Source organism: Diorhabda carinulata, chromosome 7 (assembly GCF_026250575.1).
Source record: "Diorhabda carinulata isolate Delta chromosome 7, icDioCari1.1, whole genome shotgun sequence".
NCBI classification, from domain to species: domain Eukaryota; kingdom Metazoa; phylum Arthropoda; class Insecta; order Coleoptera; family Chrysomelidae; genus Diorhabda; species Diorhabda carinulata.
Genome location: NC_079466.1, coordinates 2,620,395 through 2,647,171, shown reverse-complemented (window position 1 = coordinate 2,647,171; position 26,777 = coordinate 2,620,395). Strand labels below are relative to the sequence as shown.

Genomic DNA, 26,777 nt, shown 5'->3' with positions numbered 1-26,777 from the left:
CATATTTTACTTTTTTACAGGAGTAAAACCGCGAATAAAAAGACTTATTTTTGTTAGAAAGGCGAGAACGTGAATTTGGAAGTGTATTTTAAAAGACACAAATAGTTGGTGTGGTTGGCGATATCTTCTTTAGTCTTTCTGGAAATTTTGTAACCGTCAATATATCTAAAAAAGAGTATATTACATCTACGAGGATGATTCCTCGTAGTAGTAGTAGAACTAGTTCGCCTGACCTTGAGTTGGTGGTAGTTGTTTAAAAAATACCACTGTATAATAAAGTACACAATCTATACAGCATATGTTTCAAGTTTGAAGAGTCCACGTTGTTTAATATTTGTTCGGCAGCCATCAATATTGAACGTTTTCAATGAATACCTAAACATGGAGAAAATTGGTCGTCGTAATTTTAATACAATAATGTTATTTAAAAGGCTTTAGCTCAAAGATATAGTAGGCATTTCAAAAAGTGCAGTACATCGCATATTAAATAAAAAATTTGACATGAAAAAGCTGTGCGCGTTTGAAAAGGGGGAACTTGCTCCAAAGAAGGCAAAGTCATCTGCAGTCAGGGTCATCAGTTTCTTTGGATGTATAATTTTCATTGACTATGACCAAAAAAACAAATAAAACTAACTGAAACGAACTTTTGCAATGTTTGAGCGAAGAAATCATGCAAAAACGTCCACATTTGGCTAAGAAGAAAGTGTTGTTTCATCAAGACAATGCACCATCTCACACATACGTTATTGCAATGGCCAAACTTAATGAATTAAAGTTTGAATTACAACCTTATGCGCCCTATACGCCAGTTTTAGTCCCGTAGGGTTATTTTCTGTTCACAGACAAGAAAAAATGGTTTGCTGGTCAAAGATTTTCAACAATGAAGAGGTAATGTCGGCAGTTAATGACTATTTTGAGGAGCTTCACGTTCCTTATTATAAAAATGGTATCGAACTTGAAAAATTGAAAATATTTTATTTTTTTTTCTTGTGCCAGGTACTTCTGTTTATAAAAAAAAGCATCCCGAAGGAAATTTTATGTCTTGACCAGATATGGTAACAGCTCATTAAGCAAAGGAAGTTGTGGGAGCTTTCGGAGAGTTGAATATTCCCTTTATTTAGAAATCGAGGAATGTTTCTAATGTGTCTCAACAGAGGTCAATTGTAAATTTTTGGCTAAATTTGAAACAAAATGTGTAATATAAAGTTAGGGAAGCAACTACACGTGAAGAATTAAAAAAGAGAATTTTGAGCAAACTCCGGCTAACGCCAGAATTAATGTTTCATGCTTTAATGCAACATTGTCTTAAAAAGTCATTTGCAATTAATCGAATCGAATACGCAATCGAAAATAATTTAGATGATCCACTTGTATAAAATTAAGTTTCTCAAATGTATTGCGATGAATTATCTTGAAAAATTCGATTTTTGATGATATGGCAAAGAATGTATTTAATATAATTTTCTCAAACTTACTCCAATCTTCTGATAGTAAATAACTAAAGAAACCAATTCAATAATAATCTTAGTAGGTATGTGATAACGAAACACCATGTCTTTTTTTAATTTCACTCTATTTCATCAAATATTACGAGAGAATCAATTTCTTATCAGAATGTAATTGTCTCTTGTCAATATTGGCGAATCGAAGTTGACACAATAAATTACAGTTAGAGATTGAAGTTCTTCGAAAAATAAACTCTGACCAATATTCATCCAAAGCCGGAACTAATATGATAATAAATCATTATAGAAATGCAATATAACCCTTTGACTTCTGTAAATAGTATATATGCAACAACAGTGATTGCTTGTTGCGGTCTTCGCTGCACGTTTACGAAGACCATAAATTATTTATTTCATATTTCTACCTGATGGTGTAGAAGAACAAGAAAATCGAGTTTACGGTTAATAAACACAGATTTTTTTATTTTCAAAAGGATTTCGAATATTTTAACTCACAAACACGAATTTAAACCTTGCGATATCAACATATACCAGATTGTCTGAAAAGTTTTTTCAATGAAATATAAACGAATATACAAAAAGACTTTTGGAATAAAATAATGAGATATCATTTTGGAATGGTACTTATTTCATTCTATCAATTCCAGATTGTTATGAAATTGCGAGATTTGTCTTAAAAGTGTCTGACCTAACAAATTCTTTTTGTTCCATAATCATTATTTTAACATATTTAACACAATGTGGTAACGTCCTCATCCCATGAGAATCCTTCTCCATCATATGAAACGTAAAGTTGAAAAACGGGCTAAAGTAATTAGGGGCCAGATCTGGTGACAAAGGTGGTTGTTGTACCAATTCGAAGTGCAATTAGGGGATTTTAAAAATGGCGTGGTAGAAGATGGCACCTTCTTCTTATTCTATCGCAGTCACTTCTTTAAAATTCCTCCCTTTACCAGCAAAACGTTTCTTTCAAACAATTGCCGTTCTTATTGCAAGTAAAGGAGGAAATTAGCAATTGCTTACAAATGATCAATATTTAATTATAAAAGTAAAACGATTGAAGAAAGATTAGTGAGAAAACAACTGGATATTTGACTGTCATATTAGTATTGGTTATGGTGGTAGAGCTAGAGTGAGAGAATTGAAATTATGATATAAAAATGTAACTACTGAACTCGTCCCAGGGTATGTGAATCTTGTGCAGCTACAAGCTGATGGTGACTATGAATTTATCATGTTGTATCAAGACCTGCAACTGCTGTCCTTAAAGAGCAGAAAAGGTAGCGCATCATTTACTAGATATTTTCACTACATTCGGAGCGCCTGCTGGAAAGTAATAATGGGAGGGAATTTGAAGTGGTCAAAGAAGTCTGTGCGATGTAGCTAGAAATAAAAATCGTACATGGTAAGCTTTGACACTCCCAATAACTCTGTTGAAAGAGCCAACCTAGACGTAGGGAAAATGCTTTGTACTTAGCTGGAATCTAACAAGACGGCGAAATGGTGAGAAGGATAACATTTTATTCAATTTATGTAAAGCAGAACGTATCACACATGGATAATTAGTATCCAACGTTCGGCTGTAAAGCTAAGGTTGGATTAAATAGTCTTCCTAAAGATGCGCGAGTTGAACTGTTCATAGAAGAATAGCTAGAATCGGAGCCCAATGTTATCGACACTATGATGAATCACGTAGAAGAAATACAAAGTGATTCTACAATTTCAAACACTGATTCCCAAAATAAGCTGACAGAAAAGCATTTCGATGATTCCTGTCGATCAGAAGACACCTGAGACATCTGAAAATTAGTTCGACAATCTAAGCAGATGAAATTTTAGCTCTATCTTCGCTAAAATATCCTGCTGCTAATACAGTAGTGGTCATTCCTGATGATGGCAAAGCAGATGATAGAAACATAATAGCTGTTATAATTTCTCAGGACATTCTAAATCGGAAATTTGAAAAGAAACGTTTATTACAGTTGATATCGTTCCTCAAAACAAAGATCTCAACCATCAGAGAATGTGCAAAAAGTATTGGAGAATGCATTTTTAATAGGTAAAAAGTCAAAGTGTAACTCAAAAGGTCACTAGAGCCTTACTTGTACTATTAAAAAGTTATTATTATTGTGCATAAATCATATCAGTTGATTTTAAATATTTTATCTAGTCTTTAAAGGGTGTTACCAAATACTTGTATTGATATCTGCTATTTTATTGTTTATGGATAGTGAGCTTTAAACTTACTTTACAAATTTACATTACTCTATATGACAAGGTTAGTATAATTTTTATAATATAATAAGGCAGATTGGGATAAATTTTCATAATCTTTACCTCCACCTTGTTTTATTACTTTTTTCAAGTATGTATATAAGTGTATAAAATTGGTAGTTAATAGGATTAATTTTCTGTCATTTATCACTTTGTCTAAATTATAATATTGGCTGGATATTTTATATAATATCTGGATTCATTATTTTGGCTTTAACATATATATCTCATATATAGCGAAATTGAAAAGACGGAAGAGAAAATCTAAATCTTCAACTTTCGCTATAAAAAGTTTAACGGTGGTCTGCAGATGACAAGCTTTATTTAACTTCAAGCTTAACAGACATATTTGAAGTTCGTTGATGTGACTAATTAATTCAAGAAAAATTCCTTTGGACGAAATCCAGAACATTCGTCAACAATATTCCTTCTGAATGTCAACTTCTAGAGAACATCATTAATAACAAAACAGAGTTACGTTTTCCAAAACATACGGTGTCTTTTCATTCAATACCGGTGCTGTCTTATTAAAATTCGTACCCTAAAATAAATGGAAAAAAGATAATACACCCAACTAGATTTTGAAGTTATTAATGGTTGGTACTATTGGCAGTAATCTCAATGATTTTTAGCCTAAGTAAACATACGTCTTTGACAGAAATGAAACATCTACGTAATTTGATATTGATGTAAGCGAAGAGGATGGACTAATCTGAGTATTATTTGAACCAAACCACTCCCTATATTTTAAAAAGGGATCTTTGAATCAGGTAAAGCAAGATATATTTTTCTGAATTTGTGTAACTTTACGTATAATACGAGGAATTTTCAAAATAAAAATAGTGTTGTAATAAGTAGACATAAGTTATGTGAAAAATTAAAGCAATTAAAAGAAATAAGCAAATGGAAAGTACTCTTGGGCTGTATTTTTTGGTATTCATGTAGTTCTTGTCATTCAATACATCTGACAAACTAGTGCAATTATTAGTCACATGAGGCCTTAGACAGTTATAGAAACTGTCCATATGGAAGTATTACACATATGGGATATCCACAATTTATGATCTGCAGATTATAGAAATCAGCCTCTTTTTGAAAACCATAAATAATTATTAGAAAACTATTTTAGAAGCTCGATAATTTCTATAAGAGATTTTTCCTTGTGTTCTGTCTTCTTAGACCGTTTATCTCGAATTTTTTACCATGCTATTCATAATATCACTCGTAATAAATGGGAGTTAATACGGAGAGAGAATCTTCATACGCATTGCATTTGAAGTGTTTTCTCTACGTAAAAGTTATTTATATGCATGGAAGCCGATGATGATGACGACCAAGATGAAGAGTGCTGGTATGTAAGGAGTTGTGAACAGTACAGTTGGCTTAAAAAGTATAAGTTACAACTTAGCAGCAGAAAAACTCCACCTCACCCTTACCTATAGGTGAACTGGTGGATTTGATAAAAATGCCATTTTGTATTTTTTGTTCTTTCATTTGTGTTATGCATTGTGGAATATTTGATCCTCCTATATTATATCCAATGAATTTTAGATTAACGAAGGTTTTATTTTGTTCTAAACAATTTCATGTATTTTATGCGGCTTAATATTTTTCTTTCGCAATACCATACTGATGCATGTACCATTTTAATTTCACATTTGTGAATTTACACTATCAACTATAACATCTTCATTTCTGGCCTCCTTTTGATTACTTACTCAGGCTTTTCCTTCTCTTCTTTTAACATCATATTTTTTGTTCGGATCATCGATTTATAAGTTTCTCTATACTATGAATTTCCGTCAAAATTCAACTACATACACGTGACTGAAGATGCTTCAAGATGTTCCTTAGGTTTGGAAGAGTCATTTTTTTCTTTCGCTTTTTCTAATATTGTGCATTGAACCTGACCGTAAATAGAAACTTCATTGCAGTCTCTCGTCAAAAAGGATTATATCCATTTGAAATGAGTGATTATAAAAATATTATATTCAAATTGTAATAGACTGATGCTGAAAATTTTTGTTTAATACCTTGGCTCATTAACTTTTATGATATCTTGTTTTTATTTGTGGTAGCTTTGGGTAGTCCAACTGGAATATTGTGATCATTAAGATAATACAGTATAAATAATGAAATATTACCCCCCTCCAACACCCCTTTTGAATTATAAGCACACCTTTGAAAATTTTAAGGGTCATGTGGCACCTTCTGGAAAGGGATTTTAGTCCTCTGTTCAGCAATATCAAGTATTTCAAATTTAGTATAATCATAACTAAGAGAATATATTTTTAAGATGTAAAATTTTGATAATGTCTTACACAAAACTTAACGTACAATAGAGAAAATAATATTTAGAATGTATTTTCACAATTAAATTAAATGTTTGAAATGGCAACCACTTACTTCTTCACTATAACCGACGCGATTTCGGAATTCTCATACAACTTTTAAATCAGCAATATTGTCTGGTCTATTGAAATATATGCTAGAGTTTAAATAATCACATGAGTAGTAATCGAGAGGAGTCCAATCGGGGGATCTAGCAGGCCATTCGATCGTTCCACGTCTTTCAATACACCTATTGAGAAAAATCTTGCTAAAAAACTTTTTTGGGACATTGAATGGGTGCATCGAGCCTCACAAATTTAATAGGCGCACAAATATTACCTATACAGACGTCTTTTAGTAACTTTAAAGACCTGAATGACAAGAGCATACTTTTTCCTGATGTTTAGCAGAACAGATACGGAAATACCTGATTATTTCTAAAGTATATTTCAATAGACCAGATAATATTTCCTGATTTAAAAGTGAAGATAACGGAAGAAATTAATAAAATAACCTCTGAGGTCATACAAAATATTGTACGAGAATTCCAAAATCGCCTCGGTTATTGTCAAGAAGTGAATGATGGTTATTTTGAATATTTAATTTAATTGCTTAATAAATTTCACATTTTACTAATTAATTTTCTCAGTAATGATTGTACCAAATTTAAAAACACTTTATATTGCAATATTTTCATACTATAAATTGTCAATTTAAAAATAAAAATCGACCTATTTCAGGTATTTCTTACATAGAACGTAATAACGCTAAAATTGAATTTATTCCATATATTTGGACCGCATTGTATATCTATTATTTTTCTTACTTTATATCAAATTGTAGTGTTTTATGGTGGTATTAATATTTTGAAAAATATATAGATACTCATAACCAAGCTCTAAATCAAAATTACATATAATTTATGCATACACAATGGCTTCAAAATAATAAATAACTATTGATAAATACTCAAGATTACAAAGTTACTTCATTGTGTTTGGAAACTGATCTATCAATGTTCTTTTTTGTTAGTAATCACAATATTTCACTATTTGAACACAATTACAGACGAATCCATCAGAAAACTGTTGATAATTGATTTAGAAAAGTTAAAAAAAAATATTATGACATTTTTGATCGATCAGATATATTCGCAAACGAACCACAATAAATATTTCCAAGCAAAATTTCTCCTACTGTCGATATTGATCTACAGAGACTTCTCTTGAAAAACGTTATGGATCCCCAGAGAGTCGTGCAAGTCACTTTCTTGCAACTGAAATGTATATGTTTCACAACGAAATGTGTTTAGTCATGCAGGTGAGCGAAATTATGAAAGGTTCCTGACACCACTGACGTAGCACATCACAGATATTGATAACGTATATCTATGCCTCGTTCTGATTTCGTTGTATTGAAAACATTTATTGGCTTGGTACATGATTTGAAAGGAAATAATTAACTAAATTATCACCCTCTGATAGTTACTTTTAGCCAGAACTACGATACGATAATGCTAGTTTTATATTTGTATTTACCTACTTTGAGTAGTAAGAGGTTTCATAATAGTCATTGAAGCTAACATGTTTTTTGGATGTTTACTGCCTTTCGATCGATCGATATTGTTTTAGGTGGTTATGTTGACATATTCAATAGGTTCATGAATCTTTAATGATTGAATTCTTTAAAATAAACTTTGCAGTTAGTTGTTTTCCAACAAACTAAACAGCTGGTTTATAAAGTAAAGTTAACTTTTCAGGGGACACTGTTGCTCTGAAAAAAACTTTAAAAAACTACAAGAATAAACTCACATGTCATATTCGCTTGATATTAAAATCATTTTTGAAGGATATACTTTGTAAATGTCAAGATAAACATACAGGATGACACCCAACCAACTTAGGGGTACCACAAGGAAGTATACTTGGAAATATACTCAACAGCATCGAAGAATTTACAAGAGAGCTTAAGTGAAATTCAAATCTGGATAAACATGTGGAAATTCAATTCTAACGTGAATAAGTAAACTGAGATAAAATTAATTTCCCTGCTCCCCGGTAACACTGAACAACATTGCATGGAGAAAGCACATCCTAACAAACAACTCGGTATCAAATCCAGAGAAAAGCACTAATTGGCTCTTCTATATGGTTATTTTTAAACCCATATGAACCTATATGGTACTGGAAGTAATTCTAACATTGAAATTCTCCAAAGGTTTTAGAACAAAGCCCTTTGAACTATAGTGAACGAACCGTTGTACATGCATCAATTCATCGACCTTCTAGTGACATCGGTCAGAGATGGAGCCATGAACAGAAGTTTAAGTTATAGTTCATGTTATCATAAAAACTTTCTAAGTGCGTGTAAAAATAAGATCCTTAATGGAGGACACTTCTCCATTGCCATCTTTAATTAAATTAGCAAGTACTTATTGTCTTATTTAGTCAGTTTGTATGTTACACAGGACTAGAGAAAAAAAGTACAATCACTACATGAATCTTCGTTTATTAGTTTCAAAGTTGCCATAATTTTTAGTCGAATTTTTCAAAGAAAAATTAGACTATTACGGTAGGCATGACTAGAAGAAAAATGGGGGGCACATCATCTATATATTTGTTTAAGCTACAATTCTTATTTTCGTCTCTCGAGCAATTGCTATGGGTCCGATTTGGTTCAAAATTAGCATACATGGCTTGTTTGGCGGCGGATTGATGTTATTAGAGTTTGGTTGAAAAGAAATGAATATTTCGAGGGGTCGCATTGCAAAAAAGTGGTTTTTGACCTTTGCTCACCTCTGCATGTCAAACGAAAAGCGACTGAAAAATGAAATTTCACATGTAGGTTCAATTAGTCGCGAGATGATTTCCTGTCTAAGGTCGAAACTTTCCATCTCCACCCCTTTCCATTTTATGGTCATTTTTGTTATATTGTCTTATTTTTTGGCCAGAAAAAGTTTAACTAGAGGGTTCGAACTTCGCATGGAAGTAGGGGTGAAGTTGAAGAATTGTCTTTCTCAAGTTCACAGTTTTCTTTTTCAGTTCTTCTACCACAAAACGCCCGAAATCATTTTGATCGTTGTAATTGTTGGACTGGACCGTCTCCTATTTAATGAATAATACGAGTATGATCGTTGCGAGGGTGATTTTTTTTACTTCCCATTTTCGAAATTTCTTGTCATTATGACAAATTCGACTTTGGTGATGGAGCTCTGCTGCTCATAGCTTTTTTTTAATTTAGCTGTGTTGACTGAAAAGAAAAGAATAACAATTCTTATGATGATCATAAAAAACTTTTGATGAGGTACTTCTGACATCATTATGGTAACTACGATTTGAAGGACCATAAAACTATGGAAAATTGATTGAGCCAAAAATAGCCTTAAAAACGACCAACAAAAGAACGATTAGTATTGTAGAAAACAAGCATATATTTAGAAAATTACTTCACAGCATGTTGGACAGACGTACATTAGTAGAATTAAGGCAGCATAAGTACTTCTTGCGCTACCAGGCCGTTAAATCCTCGAAAATAGTTATTACTACCTGACGTTTCGCCAACTCTGTATACCCTGTATAAGAGGGTTGCCTAAGAAGCTTCCGACTCTAACCTGAACACGTTAGTATAAGCTGAGAAATATATTTGTACATACGTTAAAAGATTCTCACAATAATTTCAACCATTTTAGAGGTTTAGTTTCTGTTTCACAATTGTGTAATTGAGTAGTTGAGAAGATTTTTCGAAAATGGGAAAATTCAAGCTGAATTCAGTCGTTACCGTGTCAGCTTTACTCACGACGAGCATTCGGGATGGCCTAAAACTGCGATAACCAGCAATATCATCGGAAAAGTGTACCAAATGGTACTGGACAATTTTGGATCAGTTTGGGCCAAAAGCACATACGAATTAAAATTTTCCGGGCCTTATTGACGCTGTTTGGACAAAATAAGTCAGTTTTTTGCAGGGATTTATCACTAGCGATTAAACCTGGAGGAATCACTACATTCATGGAAGAGACAGATAAAAAACAGTGAATTGTAACAAGCGATCCTGTTTCGAAAGAGGAAAAGACGGATTCATCAGCCGGATAAATGATAGCGACAGTTTTTTGGGGATAATCATTGGACTAATTGTCTAATGATTAGAAGAGGTTTTTTTCTTTCTTATTAGAACTGAAACTTTTTAGTCATCCCTCGTACTTCTAATCGAAGCATGTCATAACTTATTTACGTTATTTATGTACAGAGGAACTGTAAATGAGTCCAAAGTAACTCTGGACAGATGTTCTAGATCAGGGATCGACATAAACGAAAACAGATCACACACCGTTGAAAACTTCTGTGGTAGTTTCAAGTTTTAAGCCGAAACAATTTAGTAAATATACAATACAAACACAATTACCTTTTTCTAACAAATTATTATGTTTTAGGTATGATGATATTGTTATGAGTGATTTCAGTTTTATATTTGACTTTAAAATCTACCCTTATTCTAAACTAAAAACTTTTTCGATTTATTACAAACAGTGGACTTAAATGCAAACGGCCCAACTAGTAACATCCATCCAATGTTAATATGGTAGCTCGAACATCGTCAAACATTGTTAAAATTGAAGTTGTATTATAATTTGAGTTGATTAGTAGTTTTAGCCATCTTATATTTAGCAGAAAAATGGTCTTCTTCTTCTTATTCTTACGTTAGGACTAGGTCCTGTATTTTCATCAAGGGTTCGTCAGGAGTAGTTGGGATACTGAGGACCAGCTTTTATACCACCTTATAGGTGATCGTCCAGGAGGTAGAGTTGTGTCTGGTTTCTTTTCCTTTGTAATTTTTGCTAACCGTTCATTTGGCATTCTGTCAACATGGTCTCTCCATTCTCTTCCGCGGCTCCTTGCCCATCTTACTACATCCTGAGTAGAAAAATGGTAATTGCACAAAAATCACAGGGCAGATTTGGAGAATTTGATATTTTAATTTAGCCTAATTCTGCTGGCTGAATTGGATGATTGAACTTTGATTTTGGTGTCGCTAACGTCATTCGAGAAGCTTCTAAAAGATATTGTATCAACTACTCTTTTATTTGTTTCATTGAAATGATAATGTCAATGACAATGTCATCCACTTTTCTTCTAGACTCATTCAAACTTTGTAACTTGTAAATGAGTCAAATTTGGGTTTTTATTTTAAAAATAATACATCAACTATTATTACAATTAGCCTTTTTCTCATAACCTAAGAACCCCAATTCGATATATAATTTTCAGGTGTTACTTATTAATACGGTAACAGAAAATTATATTTCTTAATTGCGTTACTAATTAAAATGCAAGCATTCTTTGTAAAATAAAGACGGTAGGTATAAACTAATTTACAGAGATCACGAAGCTTTTCCATAAATTTTGAAACTATCCTTCTCAGCATAAATTTGGAACTGAACCATATCTTTAATATTAATTACTATGCGAACTATGAACGAAACAAAATTGTAAATTTCAGTTTACATTATTCGATCCAAACACAGTTTCAATGTTTATTAATATAATGTAGCTTAATTAACAATTTACGAAAGAATTCCTCCAGTAGAATTTACTATTTTGTTTAAATATATGTGTCCTCAGATAAGTAAAGGTTTTGTTTTGTGATAGTATGTTGAAATTTTCCAAAAACGCATGTTTCTCTACAGTAAAATGCCTTTTATTTAGCAAATACGGTAACAATTATTAAGATAAATCATTCGAAATCAATATTTAGATCGCTGTAACAAACTTAAATATAGTATTAACACGGGAAAGATCTATAAATGTAGCTAGAAGCTTAGTTCAATGAAAGGTATTCAAATATTTCAACAAACAAAGCACTGCTTGGTGTTTGATAAAGATATCTTCTTTTTTTCAAAAGTGAGCATTCATTATAAGAAGAAACAAACATATTATTATGATGAAACAGATGCAAGTACGTTAGGTGCTTTACGTTCAATATACCAAAATATGATTTGGGAATTTTATCAGAAACAAACATGAATGAAACACATTTAGAGAAAATTTATACCAAACTGACTATATCCCTACAGAGTCTAAATTTGTTACACTTTAGAAGGTCTTTTGGGGAGCTATTTTCAGAAAAAAAAATTTCATAAATTAATACTTAATATTTTTCTGACTCTTTATACAAACTGTCGACATTGGAGGAATTATTTAAAAAAAGTGAATGTATGGTGTGTCGTGTCATAAGGGCTCGGAATCAAGGGATCTTGTTTCAAATACTAAAATATTTATTGACGATCTTCTTTTGAATATTAGATAGACTCATTTCTTTCAACATGACGAGTGCCATGCTCATTCTAAACAAAAGATTGTTGATTGGCTGAATGATTAGTTTATTTGGGGATACATGATAGCCTGCTAGAACGCCAAACCTTACAATAATGGATGGAAGAGTGGAAGAGTAGAACAATAGTTTATCAAGATCACATTCCAAAAGATGTTTCTTGAAAGTTAAAATTAATTGCGGAGTTTGATCAATTACTCGAGGATCAGTTTTTAGACAATTCCGAAAAGTTATTGAGAAATGCGCATATACTTATGAATTAATGAAACCCAACATTTAATCTTGAGGTTTCAACTTGAATTATTACTAACTACTGTCAAGCAAATAGTGATAGAAACATTCATTCAGTATCACACACAATGGAAATCCATGTAATATCATGTTTTGCTGTTCCACCCTGAGTGCGGTTGTCATATATACAGGGTGATTGATTCTTCTTACCAAGTCGATAAACTTACTGTTTAAAAAAATTTTCGTCCATTTAAGTACATTGTCGTTTTGTATATGATGATGGCGCGATAAGTATTCATATCTGCTATCTGTTAATTTCTCTTTCGACACAATTTTTCTTCCAAATGTAAAACTTCTTCGTAAGGTCCTGAAATAATTAATTAAGCACTCATACTTGGTAGGAATATACTCGTTTCAAATTTCTTCCACATTTTAGCAATGTCCAAAAATTTTTCAAATGTAGTAGGTAAATACATTTTTTTGGTGCGAAATTATTATATATACAGGATGATTCTAGATTACTGACCTTAGAATATGATTCTGGTCAACATGCCTTATGCAAATTAGTTTCCGAGTTCAAAGTTTAAATGTTGATTTTCGCAATAATCTTTTATGTTTTCAGAATTTCTCTTTGAAAATTGGCAATTTTACGTTTTTTGGCATGAGGAATCATAATTTGCACTCTAATTTAACATTGCTAATAGAGAGCGCTAGTTACACTTGTTTGTATTAATTAAATCTAAGTAAACTTTTTTTGGGCTAAACTTACAACTAAAATAATAGAAAAATATTGAAAAGCGTTGAATTCTACAAAAAAAACTTACTCCTCTTTGATTCGTGTAACTTAATCGGTTATCGAGTTATTTGCTTCTAAAAGCGTCTACAATTTGCCCATTTTTTGCCAGATAAACAAAATGTTAATCCAAATTTTCTGGATACAATTATTTTTACTGATGAGGCAACATTTACCAGACGAGGAATATTTAATTATAAAAATAATCATTTGTAGAATTCTGAAAATCCACATGCTATGAGGGAAACACATTTTCAGTACGAGTTTAAGGTTAACATTTGGTGTGGTGTAATATGTGGGTGTTTAATTGCCAACCAATTTAAATAGACCTCTTTATTTAGATTTTTTTCAAGAACATTTACACGAATTACTAGACGGAGCACTACCCCACATTATTCTTCACAAGTTCGTCAATACTTAAACGAACAGTTTCCGCATCGATGGATTGGTCGTGGAAGTGAGTTTGCTTGGTCACCAAGAGGCCCTGATTTAAATCCTTTGGATTTTTCTATTTGGTCGCAAATGAAGGCATTAGTTTACAAAGAAAAAATGACTTCTCTTCCACAACTGCGACGGAAAATAGAAGAAGCCGCGGATGTAATTAAAAATAATAGACAAGGATTATTTGATATTAAGAGATCTTTACGAAAGCGGATCATAATAAAGTGTATTGAAGTAAATGGTGGGCATTTTGAGCATTCGCTTTGAAGTTTTTTATTTTTGTTTACAAATTTCTTATTGTTACATATTTAAGGAATAATAAAATTTTTTTATGAAAAAATCAAAATTTATTGAACTTTTTAGAAGCAAATAACTCGATAACCGATTAAGTTACACGAATCAAAGAGGAGTACCTTTTTTTTTATAGAATTTAACGCTTTTTAATATCTTTTCATTATTTCAGTTGTAAGTTTAGCCCAAAAAAAGTTTCTTTTGATTTAATTAACACAAACAAGTGTAACTAGTAACTAAATCAAAATTTAAACATTGAACACACCCCGTATCTCGGAAACTAGCAATATTTGCATAAGGCATGTTGACCAGAATCATATTCTAAGGTCAGGAATCTAGAATCATCCTGTATATATAATAATTTCGCACCAAAAGAATGTATTTAACCTTTTACATTTGAAAAATTTTTGGACATTGCTAAAATGTGGAAGAAATTTGAAACGAGTATATTCCTACAAAATATGAGTGCTTTATTCATTATTTCAGGACCTTACGAAGAGGTATTTACGTAGTTTTACATTTTGGAAGAAAAATTGTATCGAAAGAGAAATTAACAGATACCAGATATAAACAATGGTCGCGCCATCATCATATACGAAATATACAAGACGACAATGTACCTAAATGGACAAAAATTTTTTTGAATCAGTAGTAAGTTGATCGACTTGGTGAGAAGAATCAAACGATTGATGTATGATTTTGCAGAAATCTAGAGGGAGGAAACAGTGGGAATTGTAAGTAATAAACCATGCTAAAGTCAATTCCAGTTAATACTATTTTATAACTTGTAACAACGATTCTTAACAAGAAGTTACACTGAAACTAGTCGAGATCTAATGTTATTCAATTTATTTAGTTCTAGTCTCGTACGAAATCCTCGAGATTTCCTTGTAAGTAGCACAAAGTACTATATAATTGGTATTATCACGACGTAATATTATTTCTTTTTGATTAAAAATTGATTTGATGCACTATTTTCGTAATCTGTTTCCCGTTAAAACCATCTAAAAATCTACTTCAACGACAGATACATTCACTTGTTCAATAATAATTCTTTTTCTTTTCAATTAATCCTTACCTATACATCGGCTACTTTTTCATCAAAAGATGAAAAAACTCTCGCGAGACTTACATCGGAAAAGAAGTAAAGAGCATTTTTTCGTTCTCTGTTTCTCCCACGAGATCAAAAAGAAGGCCGCTGTGTAAGAGAAAGGTAAAACTGCCTCGATAAGTGCCAACAAAATAAAGTGGGAGGAGTTAAGTGTTTCCTAATCCAATCCTTCTTTATATCTCTACCTCTACTTCAGTTCAATTGAAACACTCGACCAGAGCGAGCGGTTACTGAGAACTATTGCATAAAACGACGGAGTTTCATTGTCATTTTATATACTTAGTTGTGTGCGGCAATACAATGAACGTTTAGGTGAATATTTTGTTAAACATTAATTTCCAGTACCGGTAAAGTAAAATTTTGTGTCGACACGTACTTATGTAAAGTTTAATGCGGTTACAGATAAAAACATTTTTAATTTAATGTATATATTTATATTAAATTTATTGTTTGAAGACTTGTAAACAGCAAAGTGTATAAAGCATAAAACATTGTTAATAACTCCCGCGTGTCGGGGCCTTTCCCACTCAGGCGCCAGCCAGCCGTCATCCATCATGAAGAGTGACGTCACGAACTGCTATTGGCCTTCCGTTCGTCACGTGGTTAGTTAATTCTTCTCTGTGGGCGTTAACAGTGCTCGGTGTAAGAGAGACAAACATATAGTAGGGGATTGGAAAAAAGAACTCCAATGTAATACCTAGTACGTTATAAGTCCCCACCGTAAACTCTGGCCAAACTTATAGAGATTTTACTGTAGAGCTTCAGAAAAATTAATGATCATGAGTTCGTTTTTAATGAACCCCGTTTCTGGAGCTTTACCGTCGAGTTATCAACAAGCCCAGCATATATCTGGTGGTGTTGTAGTTGATCCTAAATTTCCACCGAGTGAAGAATACAGTCAGAATAGTTACATACCTTCACCTACGGATAATTTTTTTGGTAACCATCATTTAAATCAGCCTCAGCATCATCTGCAATATGGGTATCACAACCATCATCAAGCTACATCTTACGGATCGAGCGGAATGCCCTTATCTGGCGCTGGATACGGTACTTATGGTAACTATTATCATCATCAATTACATCATGCGCCACCTATACATTCCCATCAAATTCGACCGCCCATACAACTACACGAAACTCAACAAAATCTCGTTAATTGCGGATCAATACCAAATAGTCTCAATCAACCCCCGAACTCCACGAACATTTTACAAAATATTTCGGACATTACGACAAATGTTACGCAACCCAGTGATGTGAACTCTAGTGTGTGCAGTCCTGCATCGGTAGGACATGGACAAGAATCAAGGGGTTCTCCCCCTGGACATTCATTGCAGGAATTAGGACTAAGATTAGAGGATAATGTGTCTGACGAACCTGACGATATTGACGATCAGGGCAGTTCGACAAATAATGACGAGGAAGAGGACGACGACGGAGACGGTGATAGACCGATATATCCCTGGATGAAAAAGGTTCATGTCGCTGGAGCTTGTAAGTAAATGAAAAATATGAAATTTCTAAATGTATATCGTCAGTAAAAATTTATAAACAATAATGTACATATACTGTTAATTGAACTTTATTTTTTCAAAGAATTGTTTTCAATTAGGGTTTTCTACAAGGAATGATACGCAAATTTATGAACAGTGCTCTCAATCACCATTCCTTCTTCGTGCCTTATATCTTCTAGACACTTATTTTATCACCTTTCACTTCATCTACAATTCAAAATTGATAAACTGATACGTGATAAACTTTTTTTTTTTCATAATTGAGTGTTGTATCTCTATAATTCGTAATTTTCTAGATATGGCACATCTCAATATTATTGGCAAATCTCTTCAATAATTATGCAAGCATTCAAATTGAATATTTCTACTTTTGAAAGAGCGATTTCAGAACTATTTTGCGTGCATTTTTTTCTATTCTACTTGCGCTAAGCTCTAGTTTTCTATATTCTTTTACTAGCTTGATGAATATTACTTAAAACATCAAATACTTATTTTTTGACAGTACTGAAAAAACTATGCAAGCACAAATTTGCACGGTCGAGTACTAGTATTTTAGGACGATATAATTAAAATAGTTATGTAGCAATCTTGAGGCGCAGAAATATGTCTATGTTTGTATTCTTTTGTCTTTATCCTGATTTTTAGATGACCTCCATTGTGTAGGTACTACAAAAATTGCGAATAATCAGTTAATTATTTATTAGCATTATGTAACCACTTTTATTTATGTTTCTTTTCTGTCTTAGCAAATCTTTTTGCCGTTTTATTGCTATTCATTGTAAGTTGTTATTACATTCTTTTACCCGCTTTGCTTCATTGTTTGTTTGTTCGTGAGAGAGTCCGCCATTTCGCGACGCAATGTTGAAACACATACTTGAAACAAATGTATTGTTTGTACCTGATATACTGTTTTCAGTAAAAATGCTCATGTTAGTCACAATACTTGATTAAAATGACTTTAATTTTCACGTGAAAATTGGGATTTTTCGCAATTTCTATAGCTTTTAGTTTAGTATCAAAACGATTTAATAATATATACATTTTTTTAACATTTTAATGCATAATATTTTAACTATTTTCATTTCTGCAGATTCTGCAATGGATTTAACTTATTTCAAATCAATGGTTTTCCTTTAGTACCCCATTATTTTTGTTTTAAAGATATTCAGTTTCGTTATCTATCAGAAATTTGCACTACTTAAGTATTCCTATATTCTCTCTGTAGTTGCCGAACTTCTTTGAGAATACATTAGATATCTATTATCATTCTCATTTTACCTTTCTTCGGTCTTTGTTTATTGTTTCATAAATGCTTTAATATTATCTTTTAATTGAATGCAGACTTGATTTTAATGTGAATTTCTCAGTTTTCTTATCATGAAATACTGTCAAATGCTTTTTGAAGATCTCTAACTTGATGTGTATTGTTTTCTTTATTATTTGTCACTAAATAAATGTCTTCTATACACTTTGTTTTCTGAAAGCCACCATATGATTCTGTCGGTTTCCCTGAAAATATAATATAACAATTTTTCATATAACATACCTACTTTTCAATATTTCGACATTTTCTATTCACCTCATCCCTTTAGAACAATTTATTCGACACAAATTATCATTATCCTCAACAACATTAATATTTTTTAACTTATGGTGTCGTAAGGCGGTGTTTGGACCACAATAAAAATATGGATTGCAAATTTTGGCAAATATTGCCTTATGAATATTAATTTCACCTCAAAAAAGTTCTTAGTCTTCAAGGATCAGAAGATTTCGTGTAACTTATTGTATTATTATCAATAATTCTTAAGATGCTGTCAACATATTTTCATTTATAGTTGGAAAAAATTAATTAAATACGAAACATGTTTTCATTCCGCTAATTTCGGAATTATTGAATATTAACTATAAAATTTCTCTTGGCTGTGCTGAACTTTTTGTTGTGATCTCTCTAATGGTTTGCTTTCGTTTGTTTCTGGAAAAAATTATGTTCCCTGTAGGCCTACCATTAGACCATATTTTTCTACTATTTAATGTTCAACAGCTACCATTATTATTTCAATATCATTATTTCTATTAAGTAGACCCGCATTTGAAAGAACAACGCACATTTAAAAGGGTTAAATAAGTTGAATTTTTAATGAAGTCTGCCGATTCAATTAACTTTTTTCAAAAATAATTTCTTTTCTTCTCCATGGTTACCAAAAAGTTTTCTTTGCAGAACCTAAAACCAGAAAAACAGTACCTTTTAAGATATATACCTACCTGTGCTATTCAAGAAGAACTTGATCTTCATGATTTAGTTTTAAAATTTCTTCATTTTCCTCATAGATCATTCCTTGTGACATTTTCCATAATTGTCATTTTATTTTGTTTAAAATTGTTTAGAATATGATATCTGTAGTGGCTAAATAGAATCTACTCTTATCTCTTCAGATTTCTATCGACCAATCTGTAATCAACTGGACTCTTTAATAGATTCTCTTCGAATCCTTTTTAGCCACATGAAAAATTTAATATATCATACTCCTCGGGGTCTTTCTATGCTCCACTTTGTTTTTCAACGTTTCTTTGGCTAACCATTTATCTGTGTTTTACGTGTGCTATCCATTGTCAACTAAACTTCGCTTTTTCCTTTTGAGCAAGATGTATTTAAGACACAATTTTTAGAATCATCAACCGTGCCATATTTAACTAAGTGGTATACATCAGACAACAGACCAACTCTTCTCTAAACAAATTTTTGCGGTATGTCTTTATACTTCGTAAACATTCTTGTCAAGTTTTATAAATCCAATTTAGTGTGACCTCAACTTTTATTACGGTTAGATTAAATTTACAGTAATGGCAGCATTGAATGAATGGAATTGAAGTTATTTGTTCAGTCAGTTTGATAGTAGGATTTTCAGACTATCGCCATAATATCGGTTCAGTCTTTCAACCAGATTTAAAATAAGAATAGTCTTGTGTATGTTTATGATGAAAAATATTTCACATTATTACATTCAAAAATTAAAAGGAATGATGGATTTTATACCAGTGCCATTAAAAAATGTTGCCAATGACGTGATATACAAATACAAAAAGGAATTTGAACAGTCCCTATGTCGGGAATGTCAGAGGTGAGGCGTTGGTTGTACACATTTATTCACAGATATGTCTTCCAAAATTGGTTTATTCCATTAATTTCAATGGCAAAATAATATTTTGGCCGAATCTAGCCTCTCCTGGGATGGATTAGAGTCTCACGAAAGAAGTTAATTTCTCAAATGTTCACCAGGCTTTTTCCATTGGGCGAAAAAGTGTGCGATAAGGGTTGGGAAGCCGAAAATGAGCAACAGCTTCGACATAGAATATTTAAGAAAATTCACGAAATCGACATCACATCGTTTAGCATTTGATGCAACGCGTTAAGTAAAAAATTACGCATAATTGTAGAAAATGGCCCTTCAAGTATAATTTAAATTGTGCTTCCTGTTAAAAAAAGTGCTCAATAAATGTATTGTTAACATTATTTTGTTGTTTCATGATAGCACTACAATATTTTCCTTAAAATATTTTTTACGTATCTTACTTTTCAGGACCATATGTTTGGTTTTCTCATCCAAATATAGGAACTCCTCATTTACCACATTTCAAAATATTGCGACACAATTTGTATTTGAAATTTTAGATACTTAAACAGCTCAAATATTTTTCAACCTTAAAACACTTAAAATAGATCGAAATAAAATTTAAGTTCAGTTTCTAGTGAATAACAGGCATTTGTGAGAAAATTTGTACAGTCTACACTGAAGGTACTTTTACGTACTCAGGCTAGATTCCTCGACAGGCGTCAACAACGAAGCAGATTGATATTTTTCATATAGAATGTGCAATTTGTATAGGAGATTGAGCAGTATCTTTGTTTGTTTATCTTATCTTTGTTTTCATAACTTAAAAATTTAAAGAGCAAATTCTAGTCATTTAAATGATGTATTACCTAGGGAAAATGGTCAAAAAATCGATATTTCCACGACCACTTTTGAAAATCATAGATTGCACACTCACTTTTACCGAAGAAAGTAGCTTATTTCACACATTTCACACAAAAAAATAACAAATAATAACATGTATTGAAATGCTTCTTTTTCTAATGTAACATATATGGTATTGTATAAATGTATAAAGTAGTTGAATGAAAATTACTATTACAAAATAAAAAATATTTTGTAGGATTTATTAACATTTCAGCAAACGTGTTTATATACTTTTCAACACATGTGTTGAAATACTTTTCACTTCTCAATGTGTGATATTGTTTAATTGAATTTCTTATTTAAAAATACGTTTTTTTGGAGAATTTTTCACGTAGTCGTAGGAAAAATAATGTACAAAACTCGTTAGAAAGTGTATTTTGCACTCGATACGTTTCAGCACTCGCCGCTACGTGGCTCATGCAAAACAATAACTAAAGCGAATTGTATCACATTTTCAAACTAATCCAGTACGAAGAAGTGAATTTTTTTATTTAGAATATTCCAATATATTCTGGTCCACCATAGCACTAATCTATTATTATTTCTGCTGAAAATTTTCGTATTATAAATTTAGTGGCTGGAAAAAACACCCAAGAAGGTTTGAAAAAGAAGATAAATATATCTAATTTATCACTATTCCTAAACCCAGTCTAAAAATATTTAGAAAGAAATTTTTCTTCCCAAAAATCTAAACTTCAAATATCCCGATCAGCAATCGATTATTCTAAACGCAGACTCTTGTTGAACACAATGCTTTAAGCATCACCAATTTATAACCTTTTATTTGGTTAATGGCTGCGATTTGTAACTTAGTACAGACGGTGACCTTCGAAGCACTGTTTACATCTATCAAATAAACATCCTATTGTCACAAATAAACTAAGGGACCTCTTTAAGTGGCTGTTAAATATGCCGAATAACGTTTTAGTAGTGTTAAAAATAACGCTATGTGACTGTTGTGGCTCAACAATCTATTTCAAGGGGCCAAGAGACAAATCACTAGCTATCAATTTTGTGAAGATCCGAAGACATCTAAAAAGAACACACATCATACAATAGAAAAAAGGAATTTTATTCGGAGCTATAAATACAAATTTCAGTATATTATACCATATAGAAAATATCGTTAAACTTTACATGATTGATATCATAATAAGATGTCTGGATGCAAAATCGGATTAGACTACAAATAGAGATAGATAAAAATATGATTCTTATTCTATACGGTTTTGCGAAATCTGGAATTTTTTTGAAATGTAATAATTTCAGATCGGCCAGATATTGAGAGCTACTTCAATTTTTAGATGACTTTTTACCCTAATATATAATATACAAGGGCAATTTGATAGAAAAGTCAAGATGAGTGCGTCGATTGCTTGATTTTGACCAAAAACTTGCTCGCTTAAAAATCCAATTGAATGTTTGGATATCTTGAAAGAATATCTTTGAGAATTTTTTATTAGAAATGTCACAGTAGTTGAAACTTGCTTACAATTGATCGAGCGGTGTTCCAACTTCCCGAAGTAGTTGAGGAAATAAAATTTTGTAATTGATATTTTATTTTTTGCATTACTCAACCGTGTCTTTATTATGAAATCATTGTCTTTCGAGCGGTGTTTTCAGCACAGGGAGCTATTCGAGTCTGTGCAAAAGCTGGAGGAGCTGTATCACTTGGTGCTTTGTTAAATATTTTTTCAGGGGGTAAAGCAAAACTATTCAAATTCAAATGCCGTTCAAGAAAAAACATGTCCGCTCATAAACGAGTTGGTAAAGACTCTGGACAACAGAGATCAGTTCGACATTTCGACACAGAAGTTTATTTTGTGACTTGCTTCGTGCAACAGATATGAGAAATAATTGCAGAATTCTCAATATTTAGACTACTAATGAAAATAAGGAATATGGTATATAGAGTGGATATTGCTTTTTGAGTTTTGATATACCATTATTATCGCTTTCCAGATCAAGTCGTTTTTCAAATTAAGATTTTTATATGTTTTGTACCTCTATAACTTTTAATAGTAACAGAAGCTATTAGAATTATAGTATAAGCATCAGTTTTTCACTGGAAAATATAGCACTAAAGAACTGCTGTAGTTATTATGTCCAAAATAAAATTTATTATTGTTAGATATGGTTTTCTGATAGTTGTTATCGCAATTAATGTTGTTACGAAGTACGTTAACTGTATCTTCTAATATGATTTTTGTGAAAATAACTTCAGTTTCAGTATTTTAGATAAAAATATCATTAGTAGCTTCAAATAATCATTCAATAATTTCGTTAATGTTTTGAAAAATGCCAAAAAAAACTTTCGAAATGTTCGAGTATTCCGATGAGCTTGAGAGTTCCTTCGATATTTGCGAATTGTATGAAGGAAAAAACATTCCAAAAGTTGGGGACAAGTCTAAATAAATCGAAACTAACATAAATTCGACATTACACTTTATCAGTGATGTAAAGCTGAGCAAACGGGGGCAACTGTACATCCAACCGAAAGTGCTTCAAAATCAATAGTGCTAGAAAACTGTTAATTTTCTTCAAAACTTTAATAGATATGTACAACAAAGCCACAATACGAACTAATTTTGTTATTTTATGAATATTATTTGAAATTTTTGTCTAAATAGTAAAATAATATGCCTGCTCAAAATGCTTTTTTGGGATAAAAACAAACACCAATCCACTTCGAAAACAATTAAAACGTGGTAAAAGTTGTAGTGTACAAATGTACTAGTCCTATTCAAGTGGCTAATAAAACTCTATTGAACATCTTTTTCCGTTTCCGTTTCCGTACATACACGAACAATTCCAATATTTAAATACATCATTCATATTAATTGTTATCTCATGAAGCTGGGAAGTGAGACCTAATGTCTGTAGAAAGGCACTTTTGATGGTTTTCGAATTTAGATATTCCTTGTAGACATAATACTATATGTCCAGCTTTCAACACCCGTTCACTTTCTTTTGGCTGTCTGCTTCTGACTCCAATACTTTCCATGATTTTAAAAAGTTTAAATTTCGTCATTTTTATACCGATTCTTGAACACAACTTTTTGTTCTAACCACACTAATACCTTTAGGATATAAATAGAGAAAATCCTACCAAAATCACTAAAAATACCAACAATTGATATTGATTGGTTTCTATGGAAAGATGTAAAATGGGTAAGGTACGATGAGACTATATGGAAAGGTATTTTATAAAAACAATGATGAGCCCTCTAAAGTCTTGAGTTTTTTAGGACGAGGTAAGAGTTCATCTCCTAAAGGTATCATAAAATATATACCCAAATTTTATATCCAAGGAGAAGAAAAAATATTTAAATTGAACTACTACCCTTCATTGGCGAGATTTTTGACTATTTTTATAAAAAGTTACCGACAAAAAAAGTCACGGACGTCCTACCTGATATAGAGGAAGAGTTATATTTGTTTTAATCGAAATAGTAGATTGTGAATTGTTTTGAAGAGTCGTTTTGGTTTAACAGTCACTCTATACCTAGAAGATATTTTGTTCAAGACTTATTGTTCTGTTTCCTAAATAGGTACATACGCTATATTTTTGGGATCAGTAGATGCTGCGTTGTTTCCATGGCTTGTTCGAGAATCTGCAGTTGACTTCCTCTACCATGCAAATCGTGTTAAGGGGGTATTTAACGGGGTAGTGACCTTTCAGTGAATAGATCACCAGTTTCTTGTCGTTTCTAGCCATCACGAGAAGACCTTCAGACTTCTTAGCTGATATATTTATGAATCTTTTGAATTATCTTAGACCTGGAATGTTTCTCCAGTAAGACTTCCTCCGATTCTTTAGTCATATGTTCAGTTATTGATGATGCCTCTTGTGAGGTCACAGTAGGTCTCTGGTCCAAGGTATGGAGTCGTTGCCCCTTTTTTGACAAGGCTGTTTTAACTAAGACAACGCAGTTTATGGATCTCAGATATTCATTTTTGTTCATTCATTCATTCATTGTATACAAAAAATAAACTTATTTTCTGAAAAAAAAATGGTTTGATTACACAAGCTCTTCTATAAATACTACCATCAAAATATTGCAAAATTTTTGATAGCGACTTTCTCAAAACAAGTATTTTTGAGATGTCTCCTTTTCAACGCGCAAATTCTTCCCAGAATTTTTATGGTATTGAATTCAAACTAAGCTCCATCCAAAAATTTTAGTTGAGAGAGTTATTAGAAATTGAGGTTAATGCCCTGAATAATCGGCATCAAACAAATTAATGAAATTTGCTGACTAATATCTATCTACGGATTGATGTATTTGGAAAAATTTCTTTTGAAAAAATATGAATAAGCTTGACTCAATTTTATATTTTTTAATCGTTCAATGACATTATTCTATTAGCTGTGACTCAGCACAAAATACTAATTCGCTTAATACATTTCGAGTCTAACTACCGTGTTCATTACTATTAAACAGCCGTTATATATATTAAAAGTTTATCAATAATTTGTTATATATTCAATAAAAATCTTGAACACCAACGACATAATCATTAACGAGTGGGACCTTAGAAAAGACTTATTTAGAAAACGAACTACTAAGTATAGAAAATATGATGTTAAGACAAAATTTTCGAGTGAAATAAAAGCACTATATTAAAACGCACTAATTTCATGAACTGAATGCAAGTTAAGGTGCATTCTTTCTCTTCAAATACTTTCTTAGTTTATTTTGAAGAGTTGTCCAGAAAATCCAAACCATCAACTTTAAGGTACTCAAAACTGAGGGGTACCACAATGATTTAAAACTGTATTGATAGATATATCAAGATATGGGAACGTACGCAAATGTTTGCAATAAAAATAGTGAAAATCCGCTATTCCTTAGAAAATACAACAATTTCTACAAGATGAACTTGATGAATAGTATTTACTTATTCACTTCGGTAGTTTTGATCAGATTACTAGATATTATAACCAAAATTTCACAATTACAGGAGCATTCTATCAAATAATCAAAATTATGCTTAGCTTCGACCATGTACAGACCAGACGAACTTTGTTTAAATTAATTAAATGACAAATGTACAAAACAGCCCGTGGGTAATGAATAAATTTTGAACCATGGCTGAAGATTAAGTAAAATATCTGGCAATTACTGAATCCGGAATTATATACAAGCAACTGTTTCCAAAGATCATCTGGTACACCGGGACCAAGTAGAATTCACCCGAACGTGCACCTCCGCCTTCGCAACAGCCAAATTGATCGAATTGCTCCCCAATTCACAGTATTCTTCAAATTTGGCCCTGTACAAGTTTTGTTACCAATTCTGAAAAAGTCACTCACCGGGCAGAAATTCGAATCGATGACAGCAGACTTCGAGAAAATGTAGTTTTCAGACGAGTTAAAGTAGGTTGAACATCGCTGGGTTAATAGTATCAAATTAAAATGAATCTTTATTCAAAAATATATCGATATATCCAGTCTCCTTAAAAAATGAGTTGTTATCGTACTAACCATTCATCTTAACGAAATTCCCACTAGTTCGAATAACAGATACAGCCCATAATATTTCAAAATAGGAGCTGATTCTGAGTTGCACAGAGACATTTTTTTAAGGTAGGTGTTTATGTATTTATGAGAAAATATATAAGCAAATATGATCTTATATTTGCTCTTGAGTATAGAAAAAAACCAAGCAAAACATAGTGAAAGTTCAAGTTAAAATTTATAACGAGACTTTTCAATGAGAATCGGGTTCAAGCCAATTTTTCTTCATATGAACATGCACATCAAACGAGAACGTAATTAATATACGAAAGCATGCTTCAAGCGTTTCAAATGCCGTTTTCGAAATTCAATCCCTACTGATTCCTTTTCTAGTATTTGAGCCACACAACTAATTCCGCTCAGTAAATTTGCTCATAAAATATGTTTTATTAGCAGATTTACTGAATATCGTTCCCAAAACTTGTTATTTTACTGAAAAACATTGACAGGGAAAA

At 31.9% G+C, this 26,777-nt stretch overlaps 1 protein-coding gene across 2 annotated transcripts in view; it reads left to right on the top strand.

The window, feature by feature from the left end:
- The first annotated feature begins 15,502 nt into the window (after positions 1-15,502).
- The window catches only part of LOC130896408 (homeobox protein Hox-C4a), a 68,066-nt gene continuing 56,791 nt past the window's right edge, over positions 15,503-26,777 (top strand). Inside the window, exon 1 of one of the 2 annotated variants that reach the window (XM_057804465.1) lies at positions 15,503-16,762. In XM_057804465.1, the coding sequence (XP_057660448.1) occupies positions 16,039-16,762 (724 nt within the window). In that variant the 5' untranslated portion in view covers positions 15,503-16,038. The remainder of the gene's footprint in view (positions 16,763-26,777) is intronic. The other variant, XM_057804466.1, reaches the window with a different exon arrangement.